General features: G+C 58.6%; 1 protein-coding gene across 7 annotated transcripts; it reads left to right on the top strand.

Annotated features, from left to right (window-relative positions):
* Positions 1-7: 7 nt before the first annotated feature.
* KRBA1 (KRAB-A domain containing 1) lies at positions 8-23587 on the top strand. Of its 7 annotated transcripts, none has more exons than XM_027075732.2 (18): positions 8-245; positions 6724-6850; positions 7187-7306; positions 8001-8141; positions 8767-8946; positions 9801-9932; positions 10139-10321; positions 11200-11340; positions 12010-12228; positions 12715-12894; positions 13408-13472; positions 15603-15755; positions 16259-16466; positions 17257-17469; positions 17571-17702; positions 18748-18855; positions 19405-19566; positions 21297-23587. In XM_027075732.2, exons 1-18 carry the CDS (start codon positions 234-236, stop codon positions 22220-22222), a joined length of 3402 nt encoding a protein of 1133 aa, XP_026931533.2. In that variant the 5' UTR covers positions 8-233; the 3' UTR covers positions 22223-23587. The 7 variants fall into 7 exon arrangements, with proteins under 7 accessions (XP_026931533.2, XP_026931532.2, XP_026931536.2 ...); XM_027075731.2 differs by having other exon boundaries at positions 9-245; positions 12052-12228; positions 13299-13472; positions 16284-16466; positions 21297-23586; XM_027075727.2 differs by having other exon boundaries at positions 10-245; positions 13299-13472; positions 16284-16466; positions 18751-18855; positions 21297-23586.
* Positions 23588-24149: the final 562 nt, after the last annotated feature.

The raw sequence follows: 24149 nt of genomic DNA, 5'->3' as shown, positions 1-24149 counted from the left end.
AGAAGCCGGGGGTCTCCGGGCGGAAGTGGGACCACGTCTCTGGGAGTGGGGGGCGCCGGGCGGCCGGGGCGTCCCCAGCGTCGCCTCTCGCCCACTGCCCGAGACCCCCAGCCCCGCCTCCATCCGCGTCGACCTCGGTCGCCGCTGTCGCCGAGGGTGGCGGCACGGTCGGCGGGCGGGGAGCGGGCGCCGCGGGCCGCGCCGGAAGCTGAGAGAGGAGGTCGAGTCCCGGAATGGCGCGCCAGGTAAGGCGAACCCAAGAGGACAGAAGGACCGACGGACAACTCGGCCGGTCAGCTCCGCGCGGCGTGGTGCGGTCCGGTAGTAGGGCGGGGCGAAGACCCCGGGACCCGCCAACTTTGGGGTCTGGCTGTGTTCGGCCAGGCGGGCCTGCGGGGCAGGATTTCCTGGCGAGAAGTCTAGCCCCTCGGACGACCCCAACCCCTCCTCAGTCCTCGGCCCCCAGTACCCTGTACGTGGAGCCTGTCTCCACCTTTGGAAACTCGTTCCTTTGGGTTACGCATCGCCCTCCCTCGGCGTGGCCTCTTTTGATTTTTAGTTATCCTGGCAGCTGTGGGCACGAAGGCCTCGGGAATGAGTAAATCTGATGCGTTTAGTCTTGGTAGGATCCTGGACCCTTGGGGGAGGGGTTGTGAAACAAGGCCCCAGGTTTTATCCACCAGGTAGGTGTGTAGATTCGAGAGCTGGAGGAAGAGCCCCATCTGTCACAGCCTGGGCAGTTGGGGCGAGTTGCGTGCGGGGCTGGGAAGGTGCCGGGAATACGTGATGATACCTAATGGGGAATTGTCGCACGTTCCCCTGGGTGAGCGACCGGAGCCAGTTCTGTTATTCTGGTGGCCCGTGAGGTTGGTGCAACGTCAACCAATTGTAGACTCCATGGTTTGGAGGTGGGTGGGGATTGAGATGGTGGCTGGGGCCATCTGTGGCCAGGCATAGCCCACACTGTACTAGAACCTCCAGTCATTAATGGCCTACAAGCTCCTGGGAGAAGGCAGGAAAAGTGGAAGTTGCGGGAGCAGAGGCAGCCTTGCCTGAAGCTCTGGCTGTGCAGTTAAGCAGCCCAAGGGCACCCTTGCTCAGATTATGTCCCCTGGGCCTGTGCTAGGCCCTCCTCATGCTGCAGTTTCCTTTTCTACAAAATGAGAGGTTTAGACCACCAGTTTTTCAGATCTGATGTTCCAGGAAGGATGTGTCCTCACACCCTGTAGCTTCATAGAGGAGGTGGCTAGAGTGGCTTTGGGGAGCAGGAGATTACCGTCAGATGGATAGTTATGGGAAAGGCCTCCTGTCTTCCTGTCCAGTGTGTCTCCCAAATACCTAGGGATGTGTGAGCACAGCCCATAAGTGGGGAGCAGCAGGGTGCAGAGTCCGATCTGGGAACCCAAGCCTGAGCACTCTGGGAGAAGGGGTCTAGGCCAGGAAGGACTGTGGAAAGGTGGACTGGCCCAATGGGCACAGAAGCTGTGGTTTTCATGCTGGGCTAGTGGCAGGGCAGAAGGAATGTTTTAGGAGGCCCAGCATGGCGGCAGTGAGCCAGGAGACCGCACAGTTACAACAATCCTGGGTCAATCCAGAAAGCTTTTCTCCTGTCGGCTGAGGGAGGGAGGCCTGAGCGTCACAGAGGAGGTGAGGTAGGGCTCGCAGGGGACAGCGGGTCCAGACTGCAAGCCAACAGCGTGTTTCCGTCTCCTGAGGCAAGCATTTGTGCCTTACGTGTTTGCATCCCTTACCCACACGCTCCTCACTGTGCCTCCGCTTTTTCTGGGCAGAGGGAGGCCATTGATTGAACCACCTACTCTGGCCACAGTCAGTTCCCATTTCCATTTTATAAGAACTTTGTCCTGAAGAATTTGTCTTGAGGCTGAGATGGTAAAAGACCTGGAAACCATCCCTTCCAGATGTCTAAAAGAGCTGGGTGTATTTAGCCAGGAGATAAAGAGGCACTCGAGGTCAGGAGTAGTGTGTGTGGACGAGTTCATTCTGTGTAACTGGACGTCAGGCCGACGGATTTGGCTGCTGCAGTACTAATCATAACACTTAACTGTGTCCCAGCATTTGGTCCAGGCACTGCCTGTATTCATTTAGTCTTCACAACATCCCTAGGCTGTAGGCCGATTTTATAAATGAGTTCACCGAGGCCCAAGTGGGTTAAGTAGCTTGGCAAGATGCCATAGCTAATATGAAGCAAAGCAGGGAGTGGAATTCTGGCAGCCTGGCTCCTGGGGTCCAGCCCCAACTCCTGTGCTGTACCTCGTCTGTGCGTCCAGAACTTCCGAACTGCCCGATTGGGGCAGCGATAGGACCAGCTGCTGGAAATGTGGTGAGCCACCCATTACTGAAGGCATTCAAGTGGAAATTGAAGAGCCATCCTGTTTGGGGTGGAAATCGGCATTTCATGATCCCTGCTCCTAAAAGGTCTACAGCAGTTACCTGTGATTTTTAGCTCACAAATGCACTCCACTTGAGAGCTGGCTCTTAGGAAGAAGGGGGGCCGAGCCTGTTTGCAGAGGTCTGTTCTCCCGTATACTTTTCATCTCCAGCAAGGCTGGGCAGGACTCCAGCCTGTGACTGGACTGTAGTGCTCCCCTGCCCTCTGATTCTAAGCTGAGAATGTGTCAGGATAACGGAATGTGTGAAAATGTAGATTTCTGGGCTGACTCCTGATTCAGTAAATCAAGAATGAGGCAGGGAAATCAGCCCTAATTATAAGCAAACTGAAGTAAATTATTTGAACCCAAAAGCCCTTTTGTTTTTTCAGTCATCATGTTATAAAAAGCTTCTGATGGGAGAAGTTGAGGATACAGAGTCTTTTTCACTCAGTTAGTTAAACAGAGAACTTGTCTGCCTACCTCTTGGGATAAACTAACTCCCCAGGAGAACTGTCCTTCGGCTGTCCTGAGTCCTTACTCCCACATTCCCCGCTCCAGCCAGAGCAATGCCATTTGGACTCTTCTGCCATTTAGCAGTGGCCACAGGAGGCTTTATTTGTACTGAGGATCCGTCACAGCAAACTTTATTGGGTAATAATAACTTTTTAAAAATTAGAGCCATTTGATGCTTGTTTTCTTAAGGTTTACTAATATTATTGGTTATAGTGACAACTAAGCCCAGCAGAAAGGGCACCCGAGTGTCAGCTCAGAGGTCCCAGTCCTACAGTTGGGCGTGAAAGCCTGCAGGCGTGAAGCCTGATGGTGTTCAGCGCACCCAGACTACTCACGTCTGCCCCGTGGCTCGGCCGCCTCCTCCAGGTGGCTAATCTCTCCCATCGGGCTTGGTTTGACCAGCTTCCAAGTTCTGGGGATGTCTTATTTTGCTCTGGTATATTGGTCAGAGTGAGAGTTTAATAAAAATTTGTATGGCTAGCATAAAAGCAAAATAACTGTGACCTGATGGCCCTTCCCTGCCCCCTCCCCATCTTTCCTCAGCTGTAGCAGTGAGCAAATGGGGCAATGAACAGGGGATTCTGACCTTGTTGGGTCTGGGATCCTCTTTTTTAATGTTGGAAACTCCCCTGAACCCTACGTAGTTGTATCCTTAGCATATTAGATGGTAGTCTTTGCAAGTATTTTAAAAGAAGTTTTTTCAGTGTTACTTTTAAATTTTTAAAAATGTTTTTATTGTTTATTTATTTTGAGAGAGAAAGAGAGAGAGCATGAGCAGGGGAGGGGCGGAGAGAGAGAATCCCAAGCAGGCTCCACGCTGTCAGTGCAGAGCCTGATGTGGGGCTTGATCTCACGAACCGTAAGATCATGACCTGAGCCAAAATCAGGAGTTGGACATGCAACCAACTGAGCCATCCAGGCGCCCCTTTTCAGTATTACTTTTAAAGGACACACGTCCCCTTTTCAGTGTTACTTTTAAAGGACACACACATAATCACAACAGAATCTGTATACGTTTAAACGTAGTCATCAAAGTGTGTAAGCAAAAACGTGTATTCAGTCAATAAGACCGTGTTTGTGACCATTCTGACACCAGGCGTGTTAGGGCAAGTCTGAGACTCTGGGTCTACTGTGCAGATGAGAACTTTCTGACCGAGGTGTCTCCCTGCGCCATCAGCCCTGGGGTTCCCCTTGCCTAGGGGGGAGAGAAGGAAGAGGATGTAGCCGGGAGGAGCAGAGGGACAAGAGAGTGTAGCAAGGCAGTGGGCTGTGGGCTCTGGGAAGGAAGGGAGCGGCCTGAGCTCCCTGGCTGGCGACTCAGTGGGTAGAGCATGCAACTTTTAATCTCAGAGCCGTGAGTTCAAGCCCCATGTTGGGCATGGAGCCTACTTTAAAAAAAAAAAAAAAAAGAAGAAGAAGAAGAAAAGAAAAGAAATATTGTCTACCAGGAAGGCGCACTAGAGACTCCGTGCCCAGGGTTTTCACTGGGGGCTGGTCACATAGTCACTTCCACCTGACATGGACCAAAATCCCAGAGTTCCGGAATGAAAGTAAACGATCAGCATGAACCACACTGTGCAAACAGTCTGGGCCCAGTGAACCAGCCTCCTGAAATCCAAGTTCCCTAACACTGGCCAGGCCCAGCCTGTAAGCAGGTTGGCCTCAGGCCTGCTCTGCTAGTTGTTATGCACAGACCCTACCATTGACTACATTGTATATGTCCAAAAGCCAGGAAGAAATGGGGGTGGCTCTCTGAAAGATGTTTTTGAGGATGTCTGAGCGTGTTCCTGGAAGGGAGTGAGCATCCGTGGGCCGGAGAGGTGGAGATTAGTTCCAGAGAGACTCCTGGCTGGCCTAGTGGGCTGTAGAGGGAGGATGGGAACCTCTGGGACCAAAGACAGGTAGGTGGTCAGTGGGGAGGCTGCCTCAAGCCTCATGTGTGTGTGGATGGGGTCCCGACCACTTCAGCAGAGGAGCGGAGGGCAGTGGTTGTGACCATGTGGTGCCCACTGTCAAAGGGTGACGGGTAGAGTGGGAAGCAGATGCCATGGGTGACAATGCTGAGAGTTGGTAGCAGTGATGGTTTTAAAGTCGCTGACTTGAGATGATGAAACAAGGCAGTAGATTATTTGCTTGATTAGGAAGTGTTTTCATTTTATTCACTAATTTTTTTCTTACAAATAGTTGAGCATCTAGCTCTACACCAGAAGGACCCTTCCCACAATTTACGTTCTGTTTGCTTAATTTGCACAAAAGTGAATTTTTGCTGTAATTTAAAATTCATACCTATCAGATGCTGGTCATCTGGGGTCTCACAGCCATCTTAAGGCCCACTTAATGATTATTTTTAAAGAAGTCAGGACAAAATGTTTCTTTTATCTTACAAAGCAGGGGATGCTCTCCAAGGGTGGTCCCAGGTTTCTTCGGAGCCCTTCTCTGCACAATGGATAACGGTGTACCAGGCTCCAAGCCTAGAGGGCCAAAGAGTGAAAGGTCAGGGAGGGGGACAGAGTGGGGGAGTGTGGAGGTGGGAGCCGGGAGCCCTGGACGGGGGCCGGGAAGGGCTTGGGTGGCATCATCTCCTGCTAGAGTGTAGTGCCCACGAGCTGCATGGGCTTGGTGGTGAATGCTATGGGTCATGGCCATGGCAATCACCATGGCTGGCTGGGTCCTGAAGGTCAGGTGAGACCAGGAAAGTGAGGGCAGGCTCAGCCCGACACAGGCCTGGATTCTGGCAAAACAGCTGGAAACCAGAGTTCTACCTGGCTGGGCCAGAGGGTCTGCAGAAGAACTGTGGCCGTAAGATTTGGGGTCTGAAGTTCAGGGGCTACGAATACAGCACAGGTGCGTCGGCCGCTGGTTTTCTTCATTCACAGGCACCCAGCCATCTCTCTGTGGGAGGGTCTGCCTCCTCTAGACTTGCGAGCTGTTTTGAGGTTTTCTCTTTCCCCCTCTTCCTTGGGGTGGGACAGGGAGGAGCAATGTAAACATTTTGCTTGCTTGATTCTTGACTTTTGGATCCTCCCCACTAAAAAGCGTGGAGTGTCTCGTTCGTTGTTGTCCTTACTATCTGTTTTATGTGTCAACTTTTTTATATGCTGGAGCGATAGGATCCCAGGTCCTTGCACACTCAAGGTGAAGCTTGCTTGTTGCCTCCGGGGGTTCTCTAACATGGTGAATTCAGGGCTGGCTGGACTTCCCAGCCTGGAGTTGACCTTTTCTGAGGCCCAGGCTGAGGGCCACGGATTGTACCAGCTCCTCTGGGAACCTGTAACAAAGGATTACAAACCAGCTTACCCAGCAAGTGAATTCTCTCACTGTGCTGGAGGCGACGGGACTCAAACCAGGGTGTGGGTAAGGCCGTGCCCCCCTCTGAAGGCTCTAGGGGAGGATCCTCCTCCTCTCTCCCGGCTTCCGGTGGTTCCAGGCCTTCCTTGGCTTGGGGCTGCGTCACTTCAGTCTCTGCCTCCGTTGTCACCTGGCCTTCTCTCTGTGTGACCGTGTCTCCTTTTTATGAGGACGTCGGTCATACTGGGTTAAGGGCCCACCCTACCTTAGTATGACCTCACCTTAGCCACATCGGCAGGGACCCTGTTTCCAAATAGGGCCGCATTCACAGGGGCCCGGGGTCAGGGCTGCAGCCCCCCTCTTTGTGCACACAGTCCAAACCCCATCACTGTCTCTTGAGCAGATTCCCGTCACCCCTTCACCTGCCCCCACGTGCCAGCCCCCCGCCACACCCTTCTTGCTCCCCACTTCCTGGTGTACCCCTGGTGTCGCCAGGTGGGAACCACCAGCTCCCCTGAGGTTGTGCCCACAGGTGTCCGTGGCCTTCCAGGACCTGGCGGTGCGCTTCTCAGAGGACGAGTGGCAGCTGCTGGGGGAGGGGCAGAGGGCGCTGTACCAGGACGTGATGCGGGAGAACTACGAGACGCTGCTATCCCTGGGTAAGGAGCCCACTCGCCCAGCGGGCCAGCACCATGTCCTGAGTCGCCCTGGGCCCGGTGGGCCTTAGTCTTACCTACTAAATGGACACAGTTGGAAGTGGTGTTCCGGGAGCCTCGGGCCTCGCTGGGGGCCTCGCTGATCTTCTTTGCCATTGTTTCTGGGTGAGATTTGGCGGGTGCTCCGGAGCGGAGCAGGCTGGAACCCGACGGCCCTGCGGTTCTTGGGGTTGGGTGGTCACACCGAACACTCACATAAGCAGCTGTGTGATTGCGTGTAGTTGGGTGGAGGCCAGCTTCCATTCCCAGGGGGCTGTCCCTCCCTCTTTTCTTTCCCAGGGACAGCTGAGCTGCTCCCCCTCTCTGCCTTCCTGTCTCCTACGGAGCCTGCTGGAACCATGGAAGGCAGGAGCTACGCTGGTGAGGGGCAGGAGCCTCCCCAGGGAGGAGGCCCCCTGGGTGAGTAATCCTGGCAGATGAGGGTCAGGCCTCGTTGGGTGTTCTGGCCCCCTGGGCCCAGGGGGACTCACTCTTGTCCCTTCCACTGGGTGGTCCTCAGCCCCTGGCTCTACTCCTCAGGGACCACTATGACCTCAGCCCTTGCCACACTCTACGCCCAAAGCCCTCTGCGACTTTTTACCCTTCGCCCCCCTGGGCTGGGAACCTGGCACACAGTTGCCCATTGTACGCAGGGCTAGGAAGAAACCTAGGGTCACCCTTGGAGACCTACTCAAGCCCCCTTCCCACCACCAACCACGCAGAGCCAGCCTGCAGCTCCCGAGGGTGCTGCCACAGGGCTGACATCTGCAGACCTCACATGGTTGACACGGCCCACGGGCCCAGCCTGGGTGAGGCTGGGAGGTTACAGGTGCCAGGAAGGGCAGAGGGCCTGGCTGCCGGGAGGGGCGGGGAAGGCAGCCCTCCTTGGCGCTCCCCTCCGAGAAGTACCAGGTGCTGAGCAACGGTACCTCGAGTCCCCAGCCCCGAGTCCTGGCTGTGCCCGGGCAGATCCTTTTACCTCTGGGACAGAAGTCACTCCACGTGCTACTCAACGTGGTAGGAGGGTGACGTGAGACGTGGTTTGATGTCGTGCACAGAAGCGTGAGTGCAGAGCTGACAGAGGGTGTGGGGGTCACTGCGGCCTTTCTGGCAGGAGGAGCGCCCCCGCACAGCCTGCACCTCACGGCCCTGGTGCAGCTGGTGAAGGAGATTCCAGAGTTCCTGTTTGGGGAGGTCAACCCCGAGAGCGAGAGCGGGGGAGCCGGCCTGGACGGGGAGCGGGCCAGCCCCGAGGGTAAGTCGGACAGCGACCACTGCATTCCACAGGATGAAGTTCAGGCCGCAAGCTGTGTGCCTGCCCAGTTCCTGCCAGACCCTAGGCGGAGTCCCCGGCTCACGAGCCCCGGGAGCACGTCCGCCCCCTGGAAGGCGTGGGTGGTTGGTGAGACGGTGGCTCCCGACCCTTCTCATGGTGGTTTCTACGTGGCTTCAGCCACACCTCATGGCCCTGTCGCGTCGTGCCCTGTGTGGCAGCTGAGGCCAGTCCCTGCTCTGTAGATGAGGAAGAGGAAGCCACGCAGACTGGGCTCGGTACCCCCAGCCCATGCTCTTCCCACCTCCCCAGACTCTTGCTCCCTCCCCCTGCTCACTGGTGCTGTCAGCTCAGACTGCACCTTTTCTCGAAGTCTGTCCCCACCAGTCCTGGCCTTTGCGCCTGCTCAGTGGATGGTAAATGAAACGGAAAATGGGGTGGGAGGATCTTATGGGAACAAGACCGTGGCTGGGAATCTGTATTTCAGAGCCCAGGAATGACAATGCAGAGGATACTGCCTTGGTACTGGAACATGGCAAGGAAGGGCCTGGATGGGACAGTGTCAGGGGCTTTTTACCCATTGCTGGGCTTAAATTCTGGCTTCCAGCGTCCTGTCCTTCCTCCCCAATAGCAGCTGTGACCGTGCAGACATGCCCTCTCCGAGGCCTGCCCGGCTGCCTTCCAGACGCGTCTACTGGCTGGCCCAGCCTGGCCACCACGTCTAGTAGCAGCTCATCGTCCAGCGGCCTTCCTGGAGCCGGGGGACAGGGCAGTCCCCTCCCCATCAGTGAGTGTGACCCAGCAGGGGCAGGGCTGTGACCCTGGAGTCAGGGAGACTGGACTCTGTGCCCTCTGTTACCTCTAGGACTCAATTTCCCTTGTTGTTAAAGGGGGCAGGCTCCCCAGCCTGTTCCCCTATCTGTAGACCAAAGAGCAGGTGTGATGCTCGGTCCCTGAGCAGCCTCTGTCCCAGCCCCGCTTGTGCTCTGTGTGCTCATGCGCAGTCAGCTGAGGGCAGTGTCTGACATGCAGGCCCATCGGCAAGGGGACACCTGCGCGCCCCTGATCGGAGTCTCAGACCTTCCCCCCCGCTGAGAGCAGAGGAGGGTGAGGGTAGCCACTAGAATTCCTCTGGAGTCTCATTGTATTTTCAAAAATTCTTGCCAATTTTGCATTTGTCAGAATAGCTGGTTTTTAAAGTATTTTAAATGAAGAGGGACTAAAATTGACACCCTTGAAAAACAGACCCCATTTAGCCTGTGACTTTAGGTGTCATCTGGCAGATTCGCTCTGGGGGTCCATGTGCTCAGACTTGAGAAGCAGGAGGGCAAGATTGGGTCCTGCGTGTCAAGGCTGCTGGAGCGATTTACTGAGCCAAAGTCAGAGGCTGGAATTGGGGGGTTCCAGGTTATTCAGGGAAAGCCGTGTTGGTGCTTACAATGACACCAGAAGGAAACAGAGACAGACTCCTAGGACAAGCACGCAGGAGCTGGCCCTGCCGCAAATCCAAGTTTCTAGTACTTGGCTGCCCCCCCAGGGATTTGAGGTGCTGAGAGGTCTGTTCTGTGGGGACCAATCTGGGTCGGTTCCTCAGGACCAGGAGCCAGGGCTAGAAAGACCTTTCTGTCTCTCCTGTTACAGACACTACTGGCAAACCAAGATCTACAGAGAAGGAAGGCCCCGAAGCCCCAGGTCGGGAGCCCAGCCCTCCCACCTGTAGCCCCAGCAGGAAGAAGGGTCACCGGAAACAGGAGAGAGGGCCCATGGGGACAGGTGAGAGGCTGGCTTTGCGGAGAGTGGGGTCTGCCCCGGAGCTGAGCGGGGAAGGGCAATGGAGGCACGTTTGGCTCACACACGCGTGTCAGGTGGCTTTCTCATCTCAGCCCCCTGACCACCCTACACAGCAGGTGTTGTCCCTGCTCACACAGACCTTCTGAAGGCCACCATCAGGGCTGCACTGACCTTGGCCGGTCTTGTAGGTGCCGTGGGAATCTCTCCTGGGAGCAGCCCCTTGCAAGGCCTTATCAACTGCCTGAAGGAGATCCTTGTGCCTGGGCCCCAGCACCCTGAGGTGTCCCCACGCTCACTGCCTCCTGTCCCCGGCCGGGACACCTCTCAGCTAACCAGAGCAGAGCTGGGGCCTGGGAGCCCGCCCTGGGGAGGTGAGTCCCCCGGGGACCTGTCTCCTCAGGTCAAGGTTTCTGAAGCCCCCGAATTGCCTTTCGGTAGCTCTTTCTGCGAATAGCAATGTCTTCCCAAAGGATCGTTCCCAACGTGGCTGCTCCAGTATCCTCAGTGTCCTCATTCTGGAGCCAGGCGGCTTTCTTGGGAGAACGGCACTTGGTCAGCTCGTAGGCGGAAACTCAAAAACAGACTCGGCCCTAGATCCGTGTGTGTTTTTTCACCCGTCTTAATACGGGACCCCTGAGGAGGAGCCGTGGCTGTCACTTCGCGTTGACACTAAGAGTGTGTTTGGAGGGGCTTGGGGGATCAGGCGGCGTGGTGGGGGCGGGAGCGCCGGCCCGGCGTCTGACGCCTGGTGGCTGTGAAGACTGTGCCCGGCCCCTGAAGCCCTTGAACCTCGGCTTCCCCATCTGTAAAAGGGGATAACCGTCCCCCCCTTCGTGGGCTGTTGTGAGGCCCCGGTACGGCGATGGACTGGTGTTTGCTTGTGAGAAGCTCGGTCCGGAGATGCCAGCTCGGCTCGGGGCCCAGGGAGCCACGTGCAGGTCGCAGCCTGTCAGCTCGCTTCCTGCCGCTGCTACCTGTGGTGACGCCGCGTGCCCTGCCTCCGTGCCGCGCCCGTGCGTCTTCCCTCCCTCCGGCCGGCCGGTTCAGGGAGGCGTGAAGGCAGGCGTTTTTAAACCGAGCACCGAGCACCGAGCTGACGGCGGCCTGTGCAAATCTGAATGAGCCGCGAGAACACCCACATCTCTAGATTCCTGGCCCCGAACCCTCTTAACGGCTTACCTGGATCGGCTGCTTTTGGCTGCGCGTCGTGACCGGGCCCAGGGTGAAAGTATGTTCCTTTTTCCTGTAGTGAAGTCAGAGGCAGCTTCCGGGGACTGTCCCCTCCAGGGTCTGCTGAACTGTCTGAAGGAGATCCCCGAGACCCCGCACGGGCGTCCCAGCCCCTCAGGCGTGCAGGAGGATCCAGGGGCCTACAGGAGGAGTTCTGGAGGTAAAGGCCACTGGCCGGGCAGGGAGGGCCCCAGGACGCCATCCATTTCCTCTCCCTACTCCGAGCAGGGTTCCACAGCCAGGCCCTCAGGCCCTGGCCTCTGCACGTAGGTGGGGGCCACCGCCTGTTGGGGGCGATCCCTGTCATGTCGGCTCGGCACGTCAGAGGCACTTCATCGGTCCGTGATCACCATCCAGCGTGGCTGTGAGAGTAGGGCTGAAAGCTCCAGAAGGGAGGAAGGGGGCGGAGGGAGGGGTAGGAGGCTGAGGACCAGAAGACACCGCTCTGGCTCCCCGTAGACACGTGGGGCATAGTTTCGAATTGGGCGTTGTCCTCGTGTTCGCGTGGGCTGGGGTAGCATTTCCACTCGCTGTAGATCACTGGTACTCAGTAGCTTCTCAGACTGTTGGGAAAGTCGAATTGAGACGGGCTTGCTGGCCTCGGAGTAAAGACCTGACTTGGTGCCGCCGGAGGAGGCTGATGTGGCTTTCCTCAGTAGAGCCCCCTGGAGGCGGCGCCCCAGAGGGGCCAGGGGCAGGATGGGAGCGCGAGTCAGCGCATGTCAGTCTGTGAACAGTGACCGCTTTGGAGCCAGAGACTGCTGTAGAGGCCAGGGGCCTTGGGAGCCCCGTCCCACCCCTACAGGGGCCTCATGCGGGCTTCCCACAGGGCCCAGGCCCCCCCAGACCCCTCCTCCCGGCCCTGGTCCAGGAGCTGACGGCGTGCCCCCTGTGGTGAAGACAGAGGACAGCCGGGCCCAGAGCCCCCCAGTGCCTGCGTCCTGTCAGCCCAGCAAGTGGACCCACAGCCCCTCTGCCACCAGCAGCCAGGGGAGCAGTAGAGACACCAGAGGGGTCCAGGTGCCCAGCTGGGGCCCCGTAGCTCAAGGTGAGGCCTGGGGGCATCTGCTCGAGTCCTCCCCAGTGGGATTCTCAGCCCCACCAACAAGGTTCTGCCCACCCACAGAAGAGGGAGTAGGTCCAGGCCACGGGGGAGGAGGGAGGGACCACGCCGTCCTTGTCTGGCAGTGACTCCCCTCTCTTAACCCACATCCTTCTCAATCCGGGCACCCACCCCGGAGCCTTCCGTTGTAAGGACTTTCGTTTTGCAGAGGTTCCCTGCCTGCCAGGAAGCTGGCCCCTGTGTACTAGCGGGTCTCTCCACCCCACCCCTGGGCCTGGGGTACAGATTGTGTCCTTCCCGTGTAGGAACAGAGAACAAATCAAAGTCCCCCTGAGGGTGTCCTGCCTGGCAGGCCCCCATGCCTGGTGCGGGACTTGTCACCCCTGCAGCAGGCAGGTTGGGGCAGCCAGCCTGGGGCCGGGCCAGGGGAATGTGCCCGAGATGGTGATAGGGCCGTCTCCCCTGTCCCAGCCGGCAGTGCCTCAAGCTCGCCCCTGGAAGCCCTGGAGGCCTGTCTGAAGGGCATTCCCCTGAGTGGGTCGTTACCTCCCCAGCCGCCGGCCACCGCCACCTCTGGGTTCCGGAGCCCTCAGCCGGGAGATCCCGGGTCTCAGAGGCCCGAGCTGCAGCCCCGAAGATCACACAGTGAAGGTAGATGGGGCCCTGGGCACAGGGTGGCATTTGTCCCTGTGCATGGCATAGGAAGACACTGAGGACGTCGTTAGGTCCCCCACTCCTCATCCTGGGCCATGAGGTGCATGCCCTTCTCTAGCTCCCTTACTGATGCCTGCCCCCAAGCACTTCCTGAATGTGGGGGAAACCAGTTCAACTCTTCCTGCACACTGCCTCCTCTGAGAGCTCTGGCTTACCTTCTAGTCCCAGGAGACCAACAGTTGGGTTCCCACGGGTTTTTTAACCAGAGCCGTGAGCCCCCAGCCTACGGGGAAACCCCTGTGGGAGATCCTGTGGGGTAGGTCTCCTGGTGCCCACCCAGGGCCCCGGGGACCTCATGCCCAGTGGCTTTCTCATGATGTCAGCTGTGCTGTTTCCTGCAGAGGTGGCTATGGGGCCTCTTCTGGCTCTGAGTCTGCAGGGCTATGTGAGAGGCAGCCCTGCCCTCCCCTCAGGTCCCCACAGCACCCCTACCAGCTTCTCCTCATCCAGCAGCACCGATGGGGACCTGGATTTCCAGAGCCCAGGGGGCAGCCAGGGGCGTCAGCCTGGAAAAGGTGAGCTGCCGGGCCTGCGGCCGTCAGTCCTGGGAAAGCGTGGGCTCTTCCCCTGCCCACATCGTCTGACCCGACCAAGTCCGACCGCCCTACCCAGTGTCTGGAGCAGAGCTGGGGATGTTGAGGCAGGAGCAAACCCAGGACTTATTACAGGGTGGGAGGGGGAGAATGGGGGATGGGGGGTTGAGGGGTGGGGAGAGGAGTATCCATTTTAACAACTAGGCTCAGAAGGGGCAGGACAATATCTAAGGTCTCTTAAAAAATAGAAAAGCGTCTCCTTTAGTGTCAGATTCTCCCTTGTCCCAGCCACAAAGAAATGCCTATGATATCAAACTGACCTCTGACTTAGGAAAAAAAGTTCAGAGGTTCAGGTTCATGTAAAACCACCTTAAGGAGTGTCTGTGGTGACCTGTGTCTCTCCTAGGTGCCCCCACGGGGAGGCATCCACGGTGAGCTGTCACACCTCTTTGGAACCTTGCAAGACTCTGTGGGGTCCCCTCTTGGCCTTTTTACCCACTTGAATAGTCCAAGCACTGCCCTGTCCGCACTCGGTCCCCCTTTGCTCACCTCATGTGTTGTCTGTGGAAAGCCTAGGGCTGCCCCAGGACTCTGGGCCAGGCTAGCTGGGGCCCGCAGATCACCACTGGGGGCTCCAGTGTCCACGGCAGCCCGGATTCCTGCATCCTGCCACGGTCAGCTGCTGGTGTGGGGGCTTTTTCCTCCCCAAATGCAGCCAACTTCTTTTTTTAACGTTTATTTTTTATTGACTTTATATTTATTTATTTATTTTTATTTTTTAAATGTTTATTTAGTTTTGAGAGAGAGAGACAGAGTGTGAGTAGAGGAGGGGCAGAGAGAGAGAGAGGGAGACACAGAATCCAAAGCAGGCTCCAGGCTCCGAGCTGTCAGCACAGAGCCCGATGTGCGGCTCGAACTCACAAACTGTGAGATCGTGACCTGAGCCGAAGCCGGACGCTTAACTGACTGAGCCACCCAGGCGCCCCAACTTTTAGTTTTTAATAGGTAATCACAGGGTTTTCGTTCAAAAGCTAAAACAGGTTGTGTAGGAGAGATGATGCCTCCCCGCCCCCCACCCTCCCGGGTCACCACTGCTGTGAGTTCTCCCCTTCCGGGGCATCCCGTGCATGGCCAAGCTGCTTGTTCCCTCACACAGGTGGTAGCCCGCTCTACACAGCTCCCCCGCCTCATTTTTTGTTTTACCGTTTGCCTTTGGCTCCTTCCTGAACTTTCTCTGCATGTTTTTTGGACACTAGCCGCACCCCGTTCCTCTGAACCACTGGACGGTGTCGGTCACAGGGCTTGGTGCATTGCTTGTTTGGGCAGCCTCTCTCGGGGCACCTTGTTTTCTAAGAAACCCAGACTGCAGGAGAGGCCGTGCTGCCTTTTGGAAGCTCCCAGCCCAGCTCTGCAGCTCCCTGTGTGGCTCTGGAACTCAGGAGAACCGCATTCGGGGCTGCTGTTGTTGAACTTTGCTGTTCCAGCACCACACGGCGGCCCAGAGCCCTGGTACCCTCTCTTTCTTTGTGCCTGGCCTGGCCCAGTGTCTGCAGACGCCTTAGGAAAGAGCGTGGCCATGGCGGCAGCTCCCGTAGATAAGGGCCTTTCCTTTTCTGGACTTTTGGCCCATCCACTTCCTTCCAACGCAAATGCGTTACTTGCGATGTATTTGGGTTTTTTCCCAAGTTGTGACTGCACTGGTGTTGGTCTTCTTAACCTGCTGCGTCATGTCCGGAGGCGAGGGCACGCGTTTTCCTCCGCGTAGTGGAGGGGGCCTCATGGCATTCGGTCCCACGGCTGTCTGTGGGCAAAGCAGCATGGTGGCCTCCCTTGCCAGGGTGGAGCAGGGTGTTGTGAGGGAGCCTGGCCTGTGCCTGTGGCTCATCTTCCGGCTCAGACAGCTTGGCCTCTTCCAGGGCCAGCCCAAGCAGGCCGGCCCAGAGCTGGGACTGACACGTGTTCGGGACCAGGTGCCTGGCATGACTGGTCCAGCGCTCCGTGCCGCCTCCCGGGGGCCCCAGCTGCCCCGCACACAAGGGCATAGCCAGGCTCCCGGGGTTCACAGAGACTAAGCTCTGACCATCCAGGATTGCAAATGTTGGGTTTTCGCAGGAAGCCCAGTGGGAAGCTCCTCGCTCCAGGGCCTGGAGAACTGTCTCAGAGAGATACCTGTGCCCAGGCCACAGTCAGCCTCGTCCTGGTCCTCAGCGGGGGACAGGGGGCCACAGAGAGCGGAGCCCAAGAACTGGACGGCAGACAAGGAAGGTAAAGCATGGCCACCCCGGTGTCTGAGAGCAGGGCAAGGCGACTCACACGCTGCCAACCCCCGCCCTACGTCCCTGCGCGGCCGGCAGGCCCACTTCCAGCCCCGAGACAAGATGCTCTGGGGATGGCTCTGGCAAGGGCTTCTGTGAGGCCAGAAAGCCAAATAGCGCTGCCAGGATCTGAGTGTGGGCGCAGTGAGGGCGGGATACCCAGCCCCACCACGCGCTACTCTGGGTCCAGGCCTGCTCTTTCCATCCTGGCTGTGCCGGCCCTGCCCACCTTCAGCTATCCAGAACACTCGCTGAGCTGTGGGGCCCTCAGGAGTCCAGGCGGCTGGGTCTGGGAATAAAAAAGGTCCTGGAAGGTTTGGGCGGCTCCTGGGAGCATCTGGAGGCCTGGTGTGTGTCCCACACCTGGAGCTCGTGTGCCCGAGAAGCCAACAGCAGCAGAAACTGTTCTCTGTCCAGTAACTTCTTTGTCTCAACGCCCCATGGGGCTGACAGGCCCTTTGGCTTCTCATTGAAACAGGACTGAGGGGTGAGGCCTGTGAGCCAGCCCATCTGGGACAGAGTCAGGGGGAAACACCCACCAGGAGCTTCCGGCTGGCCAGCCCACAGGCGCTGACCTCTAGCAGTGTCCCCATCGGTTACCAGCGAGGACTCAAAGACCACGGGGCCACCAGGCCGGGACCGTGGCGGTGGCTCCAAGATGGTGAGCTGACATCTCCCTCTGTGTTTAGTGGCAGCCCTTCCCTCCAGATGAAATCCTCCATGAGGGACTAGATTTCCCCTTCCCTCTCCTCTGTTCCTTCCATCTCCCGCCATTGCCCCGGCCGCATGCTCCACACCTCAAGCTGCGTGCGAGAGCAGGTGGGCCTTCCCCAACCTCCCTCCAGCTGTTGGCTGGAGCATCCGAGGTGTGCTGGAAGAAGACTGTGACCTGGGTCGCTGAAAGGAAGGCGGGAGAATGGTTTTTATGCAGCCATTGGGTTTCTCTGGGAGAGGACTGGTCATTTCCTTCATTGCAGAGATTGCCTGGGGCCAAGGGGGGCGGGTCTCCCTCCTCTGGTGCCGCTGCTCCTTTGCACTTACAGCAGTGTTCCCTCTGAGCCCAGCCATAGTGGGCAGGCAGGGTCTGACTTGTTTGGCTCAGTGTGGTATTTCTAAATATTCCCAGCAGAAAAGAACTGGCTTGGGGTGGGGGGTGAGGTTCCTGGGGACATAACTGGGTCTCTGCTCTGGACCGCTGGTCCTGAGTGGGGTGCAGGTAGGTGCAGGCCTGGCTGGAAGCAGGGACGTGAGACTCCGGGAAGGTCCCCCGCTGGCTTTCTGGGGCAGCCCGGCCAGGCTCGGCCTCGCTTCTGTCCGCCTGCCAGCAGGAGTGGGAGCTGTTCAGCGTCTACCCGCGCTCGTGTGGGGCCGTCAGCTGAGCTGGAGGGGGACTTAGCCTGTTCGCTAAGGTAGAGGGTCCTCCTGAGTGTTCTTTTGTTGTCATGGCCCAGGGGCAGCCGCGAAGCCCTCCCCACTCCATTGCCTGGAGAACTCCCTGAAGGGGATCTTGCCTGGGAGGCCCTTGCACTTTGCCTGCTTGGCAGGCTCCGGCTCCGGCTCCGGCTCCGGCTCCAGCCCGGGCCTCAGCCCCAGCCCTGGCTCCGGCTCCAGCTCCAGCCTCAGCAGCTCGGAGGGAGAAGAGCTGTGGCAGCTGCTTCCACAGGGTGAGCTTGCGGGGTGGGGGGGGGGGGACAAGGAGAGGCCAGGGAGCCAGGCCCAGCGGGCACAGCCACCGCCCTGACCCCTGCTTTGGTTGTGTTGCCAGAGAGGGACCGCCTTCCGAGCTGCAGGGGTCCTGGCCCCCTGTCCCCACGCCCCGGCGGCGCCCCTACAGGCGGCAGCCTGGGTGAAGGCCCACGGAGAGCAGAGCCCGGGGCCCCCTACGGCCTCCATGCAGGTGAGCCTGGGGTCTCCTGAGAGGGGCCTGGATCCCCATATTGCCTGACTCTTACCAGGAAGTTCTCTACTTTTGTCATGCTTGAGTTCCCCGTCAGCTGAGCTGCGTCTGAGAGAGGAGGGAGGGCCCAGGGCCCAGGATTGTTAAACGAGTGTGTTTAATTAGGAAGCCTGGCAATGAACTTGGTCCGTATACATTCCATACGTGTAATACATACACCGTATACGCACTGGTAACGTCTGTATGTACACACACTGTTGGGTTGGTCCGAGCCTACCCGCGGTGCCGCTCTCAGCAAGGAAGCCTGAGGTGCCCACCCAGCCCCGACTCATAGGCAGCCAGCCCCACGGATGTTTACCCAACGGGCCTGTCCCCTGTGGTTCTTCTGTCATAGGATGCATGTCAGCAAAAACCATCAGGGAACTTGGAGGGACGGGATCTATTACTCACGGGCCCTGCAGGATGCACAGTAGGCCTGAGGGGCGCACAGTGTGGCTGCAGGTAGAGAGGGAAAGGAGAACAGTGTGCCGACCTGGGGCTCTGCCTTTATTCGGCTCAAGGGCGGGGCGTCAGGCTTTGTCCGGTTCACTCTTCACTGGGGAATTTAAAGCATCGGAGCGGGAATTAGGGCACAGGAGGGGAGAAGCAGGGACACTCAAGTGGCCAGTTACCTAAACCTAAGTCACCCTGGGCCCTCTGAAAGACGGGCATTCGTGGGTCGGGCGGGATTGCCAGTTGCCGTGTCGTGCAGAGGGCAGTGTGTTTCTCTGAGATGGATGTTTTCTGAATGGACGGCTCGGCGATTGGACGCTTAAGGTCAGGGGTCAGGCACTTGGGCTGCATGTCCGTATATGTGTGTGCACATATGATGATGATCGTCATGTACACTGGGAAATTTGATAATAAACAAAAACAGTGTCAACAGTCAGACTCTTCCCCCCTGGGAGGACTTTGAGGTTGTGCCGTCAAGAAGGCTGGAAAAGCTGCGTGCCATTGCGGGCGGCCTCGCCTCTCGGTCCAAGCCCGACCCGGCGTTTGCCCCCAGCAGGCAAAGCCGAAGAGAAGACGGGAGGCAGGTGCCAGTTGCCCTGGAGAGAAGTGTACTCGGAAATCCCGGGCCGGCCTGGCCCCCTGGGCAGCAGCGGCGGAGGAGGTAGGGGTGGGGTGAGCAGTCAGGGAAGGGAGCTCTACTCCCCCCACCCTCCAACTCGGGCCAGAGGCTCTACACGGTCCTTGGCTCCCGGCCAGGCTGTACCCGCATTCCCCACTGCTCAGTGGGCCTAGTGGGGAACAGCAGTGTGGGCCTGGGCACGGGCTGGCTTCCTGTGGCCCACAAGGCGTCCCCAGCGTGTTCCTGGAGGGGGCGGGAAGGGGGAAGGGGGCTTGCCAGTCACCGCCCTCTCCATCTGCCCTCTCCGGCCTCCCCCTCGTGGTAGAGCTGGAGACACCAGGTCCTGGCTGCAGAAGACTCCAGACCTGATCCAGTCTGCCCTCATCACACATGCCCCAGCGGGCCATTCAGCAGAGCCGGACTCCCTGACAGGCCTTGTGTGTCCATCTTGCATCTCATTTAACATTGTTTGAAAGTTGCAAGCTCAGTGGCTTGTAGGCTTTTGGGCCAGGGCCAAATATCCGCGTGCCAGAACGGCCCCTGCAAAATGATATATGTCCACACCCCAGGTGCTCTGTGCTCTCTCTACAGGGGCCGCTGTGAACCCCTGCCCTGCCCCTCAGCTGGAGAAAAGGCCCGGGCCAGGGCCCTGCCAGCCCCTTGGATCGGCCCATGGGCCCCTGTCTTGGAAGCCCAGGGTCAGTGAAGAATCCAGGGGCCTGGGGCCTGCAAATGGAAGACCAAGTGTTGCAGGTGAACCGGTGGCTTCCCTGTCCCCTCAAGGCATCAGGAGTCCTGCAGGCAGGGGTGGGCAGGGGGTCCGCATCTGCAGTGGCCACCCGCCTTCCCTGCCACTCAGCTCCTTCCCGCGGGGCGGGCCGGCCAGGAGCTTGGGAAACGCTCTCTCGCAGCGCCCTTCCAAGCTCTTTGGGTCATAGGCAGGAAGAGTCTCACCTTGATCTCCAGGGTGCTTATTTCACTTCAGTGTTCTCTAACAGAAATAGCTGGCTCTTTCATAAAAGCACTCAGATACTTTTTAGAGGCAAGGAGACCAGTGTAAATAATGCCGAGAGTCAAAGCTTGGAGTTCGAAGAGACTTGACAGAGAGACGTGGAAACTGAGGCCCAGTAATGCAGAGTGATCTGGCCAAGGGCATCCCAAGAGATGTGGTTCTGCATCACACCTGACCTTGGGGAAGCTCCTCCCTGTACGTGTTAGAGGCACGTGAGGGAGGGCCTGGCGCGTGTCCTCACTGCAGGGTATGCGCCGAGACTCTCACACCAGCAACTCGATTGGGGCTCCATTGCTGGCTCGTGGGCTCTGCCCCTCTGGAGGCACAGCGGTTTTGTTTTGTTTTTTAAATGTTTATTTATTTTTGAGAGAGAGACAGAGTGTGAGCAGGGGAGGAGCAGAGAGAGAGGGAGACACAGAATCTGAAGCAGGCTCTGGGTTCTGAGCTGTCGGCACAGAGCCCGACGCGGGGCTTGAACCCGCGAACCGGGAGATCATGACCTGAGCCGAAGTCGGACGCTTAACCTTAACCGACTGAGCCACCCAGGCGCCCCTGGAGGCGCAGCTGTTTTAAGAGCACCGAGCTGGCCTAAGGTTCCCAGGCTCATGGCCTCTCTCTCGGACAGAAGTTAGAAGCCTGCCTGTGCATTGGCAGCCCTCAGCTTAAATCCTTCCGGAAGAACCTGACCAGGCAGCCCACAAGTCACTTCCGCCTCTGTTTGGAGCTTGCTAACGAGGGGGCAGAGCTGGGCTGGGATGCAGATAAGTGGAGGAAAGCAGGTCTGCCCCACCAGTCTGGGGTGGTAACGGGGTTTTCTTAGGTTTGCCTGGGGTGGAGACCAGTTCCAAGGGGCCTTCGGGTGAAGGATTAGCTGATTTTTTTTTTTTTTTTTTTTTTTTTTAAGTAATTTGAGATCTCAAGTCCTATGACTCTGACTTCTGAATGGGGATGGTGAAGGCCAGGGTGCATGTGCTGAGACCGACAGCACCGGGTACTGCCGAGGTCCCCTGGCCACGCCCCTAGAGGCGTCCACGCCCCAGGCTGGTCTGGTCCTCCTGGGCCCCTCTCCCAGCTGCCGTCCATGGCCTTGGCCTCATGCTGTCTGCTGAGGTTTCTTTTGGCCCTGCCCACTGATGTGCTAGGGCAGGTTTAGGTGGTCTGGGGTGCCATTTGCTCTCAAATGGGGCACAAAGAACCTTTTCCTAGAAGGTGGGAAGGCCGCTGTCCTAAGAAAGCTGGAGACCCAGTCTGTAGTTTGTCCGGTACGTGAATTTGGGGAGCGGCCAGGAGATGTGCTACCTTTGATGTCATGAGCACTGGCATTGATATTCTCAAGCCTGAGTCACTTCTGTCCCATCTAAAGCCAGGCCTTAGCGGATGGGGAGGATGCCAGATAGGGCAGCGGATGGGGCCCCCTGGGGGAGAGAAAGGTTCTGACAGCCTGAGAACTCTGTCCCTGCTCTGGTTTTAGCCAGGACCCAGGGCAAGCCACTTCCCAGAGGCCTGCCTGAGCCACCCCCTGTGGCCGCCATCCCTCCGGCTTTGCCGCAGACGCCCCCACAGCCGTGCCCCTGCGGAAGTTCTCTGCAGCAGGAGCTCCGCGGCCTCGGTGCCGCCCTCTCGGAGAAGCTGGATCGGCTGGCCACCGCCCTGGCGGGCCTGTCTCAGGAAGTAGCCACTATGAGGACGCAGGTGGATCGGCTAGGGAGGCGCCCTCGGGGCCCTGGGCCAAAGTGCCAGGCTTCCTGGCCGTGGGCCCTCTCCCGGGGACCTCGCTGGGCCAGTGGCCCTGCTCACAGACACCTGCCCTACGGGAGACAGAAGGGCCCCGCCAGGCCGAAACCAAAGATCCTGCGTGGCCAGGTGGAAGGCTGCAGGGCAGGTGACACCTCAGGCCTCTCCTGCAGAAGATTCCGCCCGGTTCCTCAGCTGCCTCCAGACGCCCCCACAGCAGAACCTTCTGGCCCCGACTGCAGCCCTTCCCAGCAGCCCCTGTCCTCAGCATGCAGCTGCCACACTGTGGTGACAGCGCATGCCCCCCTCGGACACGCCGGGGGTCCGCAGAGTGCCCCCAGCTCCTCAGTGCCTACCGCCGGACCCCCGCAGGTGGCTTGTCCTACCGCCAGTGTGGACGCCGAGCCGCCGTGTGCGGCAGCCCTGCCTCCTGGGACCCGGGGCCGGCCCAAGGACCCCAGCAGCCTGATGGTGGGGGTCCAGAGGGCCCTCGGGGAGGAACTGTGGGGTGGGGGGTGTAGGGCCCTGAGGTGGGGGGCCCCTAGCCACCTTCTTCACCAGCTCAGCCCTGCCGAAGGCAGCTCGACCCTGGCCACTTCCCCCAGGTGCCGTCCCGCCCCCTCATCCTGCCCCAGCCCAGCCTTTCCCGCCTCTGGGCCGTGAAGGGGCTGGGAGCTCAACCCTTGACCCCACCGCCCTCTGACTCCGGGATGCTGCTTGCTCAGGGAGGCCGCTGTCTGGGGTGCATTTCTCAGCCATGCCCCTGGCCTCCTTGGCTCAGGTTCATTCAGATGTTGCCTCCCCGTCTTGTCCTTCCCGCTGGATCTGTCCTGGCACACAGGTGGGAGGCGCGCCTGCCCGGGGCGGCTGAGCAGCTGCAGCGGGACCACGAGAGCCCCTCTTCCTGGCACCTGCCCTTCCTGATCTCGGCACAAAGCAGGGCTTGGCTCTCGCTTTCCTGGTAAATAGGGGCATCGGTTTCCTTTGGAGAGAAGCCCCAGTTTCAGCTGGATTTGCCCGTGTGGAGTCTGACGTTAGAGAAGTGGGGTGCTGAGGGAAAGGCCCTGGGCTCCTGCCATCGGTTACGGTACCAGCACGAGTACCCAGTTGGCTCAGCTCCTGCCTCTCCACGCTTCCAGAGAAGTCGGCAATCTCCCAGAAGGCTGGGAAAGTCAGCTGCAGGATGGAATTAGCACACGACTCCTTTGAAGAGTGGCTCCTGTTCACCAGGCAGCTCAAACAACAGACGTTTACCCTTGAGAGTGTGGAGGCCAGCGTCCAAGGTCGGGGTGTGGCCGAGGCGCCGAGGCAGCAAGGAGGGTCGGTCTCGGGGCTCTCTCCTGGCCTGTCCGTGGTCATCTTCATGTTCACGTGGCTTTCTCCCTGGGCACAGATCTCCAGATTTCCCCTTCGTGTGAGGGGGCAGCTGCGCAGGACCAGGCCAGCCGAGTGCCCTCACTGTGGCTTGATCACTTCTTTAAAACCCCATCTCCAAATAAGGTCACGTTCTTAGGTATTGGGAGTTAAGACATCAACACCAATTTGGGGGGCACAGTTCAAACCATAACACGTATGATGGACTGAGTTAGTGTTCTCGAATTTGTGTTGGGAGAAGAGAGCTCCTGCTCTGGGCCCCCCTCCTCAGGTGGCACTCGGTTATATACTGGGAGGCTTGCCTGTCACCTGCCTCCTGTCCTTCCCCAGGGTCAGATCTTTTGTCCTAGCCTTATGTTCCCACTTTAGTCCTTACTAGATGTGAAGAATTTTCGGGAACTGTGTGTGTATACTTGATGCCCAGGAAGGGCCGCCAAGCGTGGCCTGGCATGGTTTGCTCTGCTGCCAGGACCAAGGCGCTCGATGGTGGCACAAGCGATGCCTCGTGCCTGGTCAGGGACACAGCACGCTGGGGACACACACGGGGCCTGGCCTGTTCCCTTGGCTACCCCTACAGACGCAGCAGGCTGCTGATGTGGGACCGAAGGGAGAGGGCCTGGGGCTGACAGACACCCTGGTGGGGTGGGGTGGGGTCGGGCGGGGAGGCAGGGAAGCGATAAATGAGTCCCAAGGTGACCGTCTCAGAAGCCAGCGTCTGTAAGATCATGTAAATAGGATGTTTGGAGTAGGCAGCCTCTTCACATGTAGCCATACTTGGTAAGAGAACACGGAACGGAAAAGTTCTAGGCTTTCCACTCAAAGACCTCAGGAAGATGAGTCTTTTTCGGGCTGTGGTGGGCAATGCGGGGCACGGCTCAGAGCCAATGGAAACGGTAGGACAGGGATGAGGGGAGAGGGTCAGGGGGTGCGGGCAGGAGGAGGAGAGTTCTGTGCCCCCCTGCTCGGCCCTCCCTCTGTCCTGCCCGCCGGCCTCCGGTCCCCTGGCCCCCTTCTCGGCGGCGGCCTGGAGGTGGTCTGCACCCACCTCTGTACGGCATTTCAAGGTTTTGTTTTGTGGACTCTACCAGTGTCAGCCGTCACACAGACCCTGCGTAGCAGGCACGAAGGAACAGACAAGCTCAGAGGTCGCGAATGACCTTGCATTTGCACTGCCTGTCCTTGGCGGAGCCTGCGAGAGCACTGCACCCTGGCGGTG

This window comes from Acinonyx jubatus, chromosome A2, assembly GCF_027475565.1.
Source record: "Acinonyx jubatus isolate Ajub_Pintada_27869175 chromosome A2, VMU_Ajub_asm_v1.0, whole genome shotgun sequence".
Lineage (NCBI taxonomy): Eukaryota > Metazoa > Chordata > Mammalia > Carnivora > Felidae > Acinonyx > Acinonyx jubatus.
Note: the sequence above shows the minus strand (reverse complement) of the source record. Positions and strands in the feature narration are given on the sequence as shown.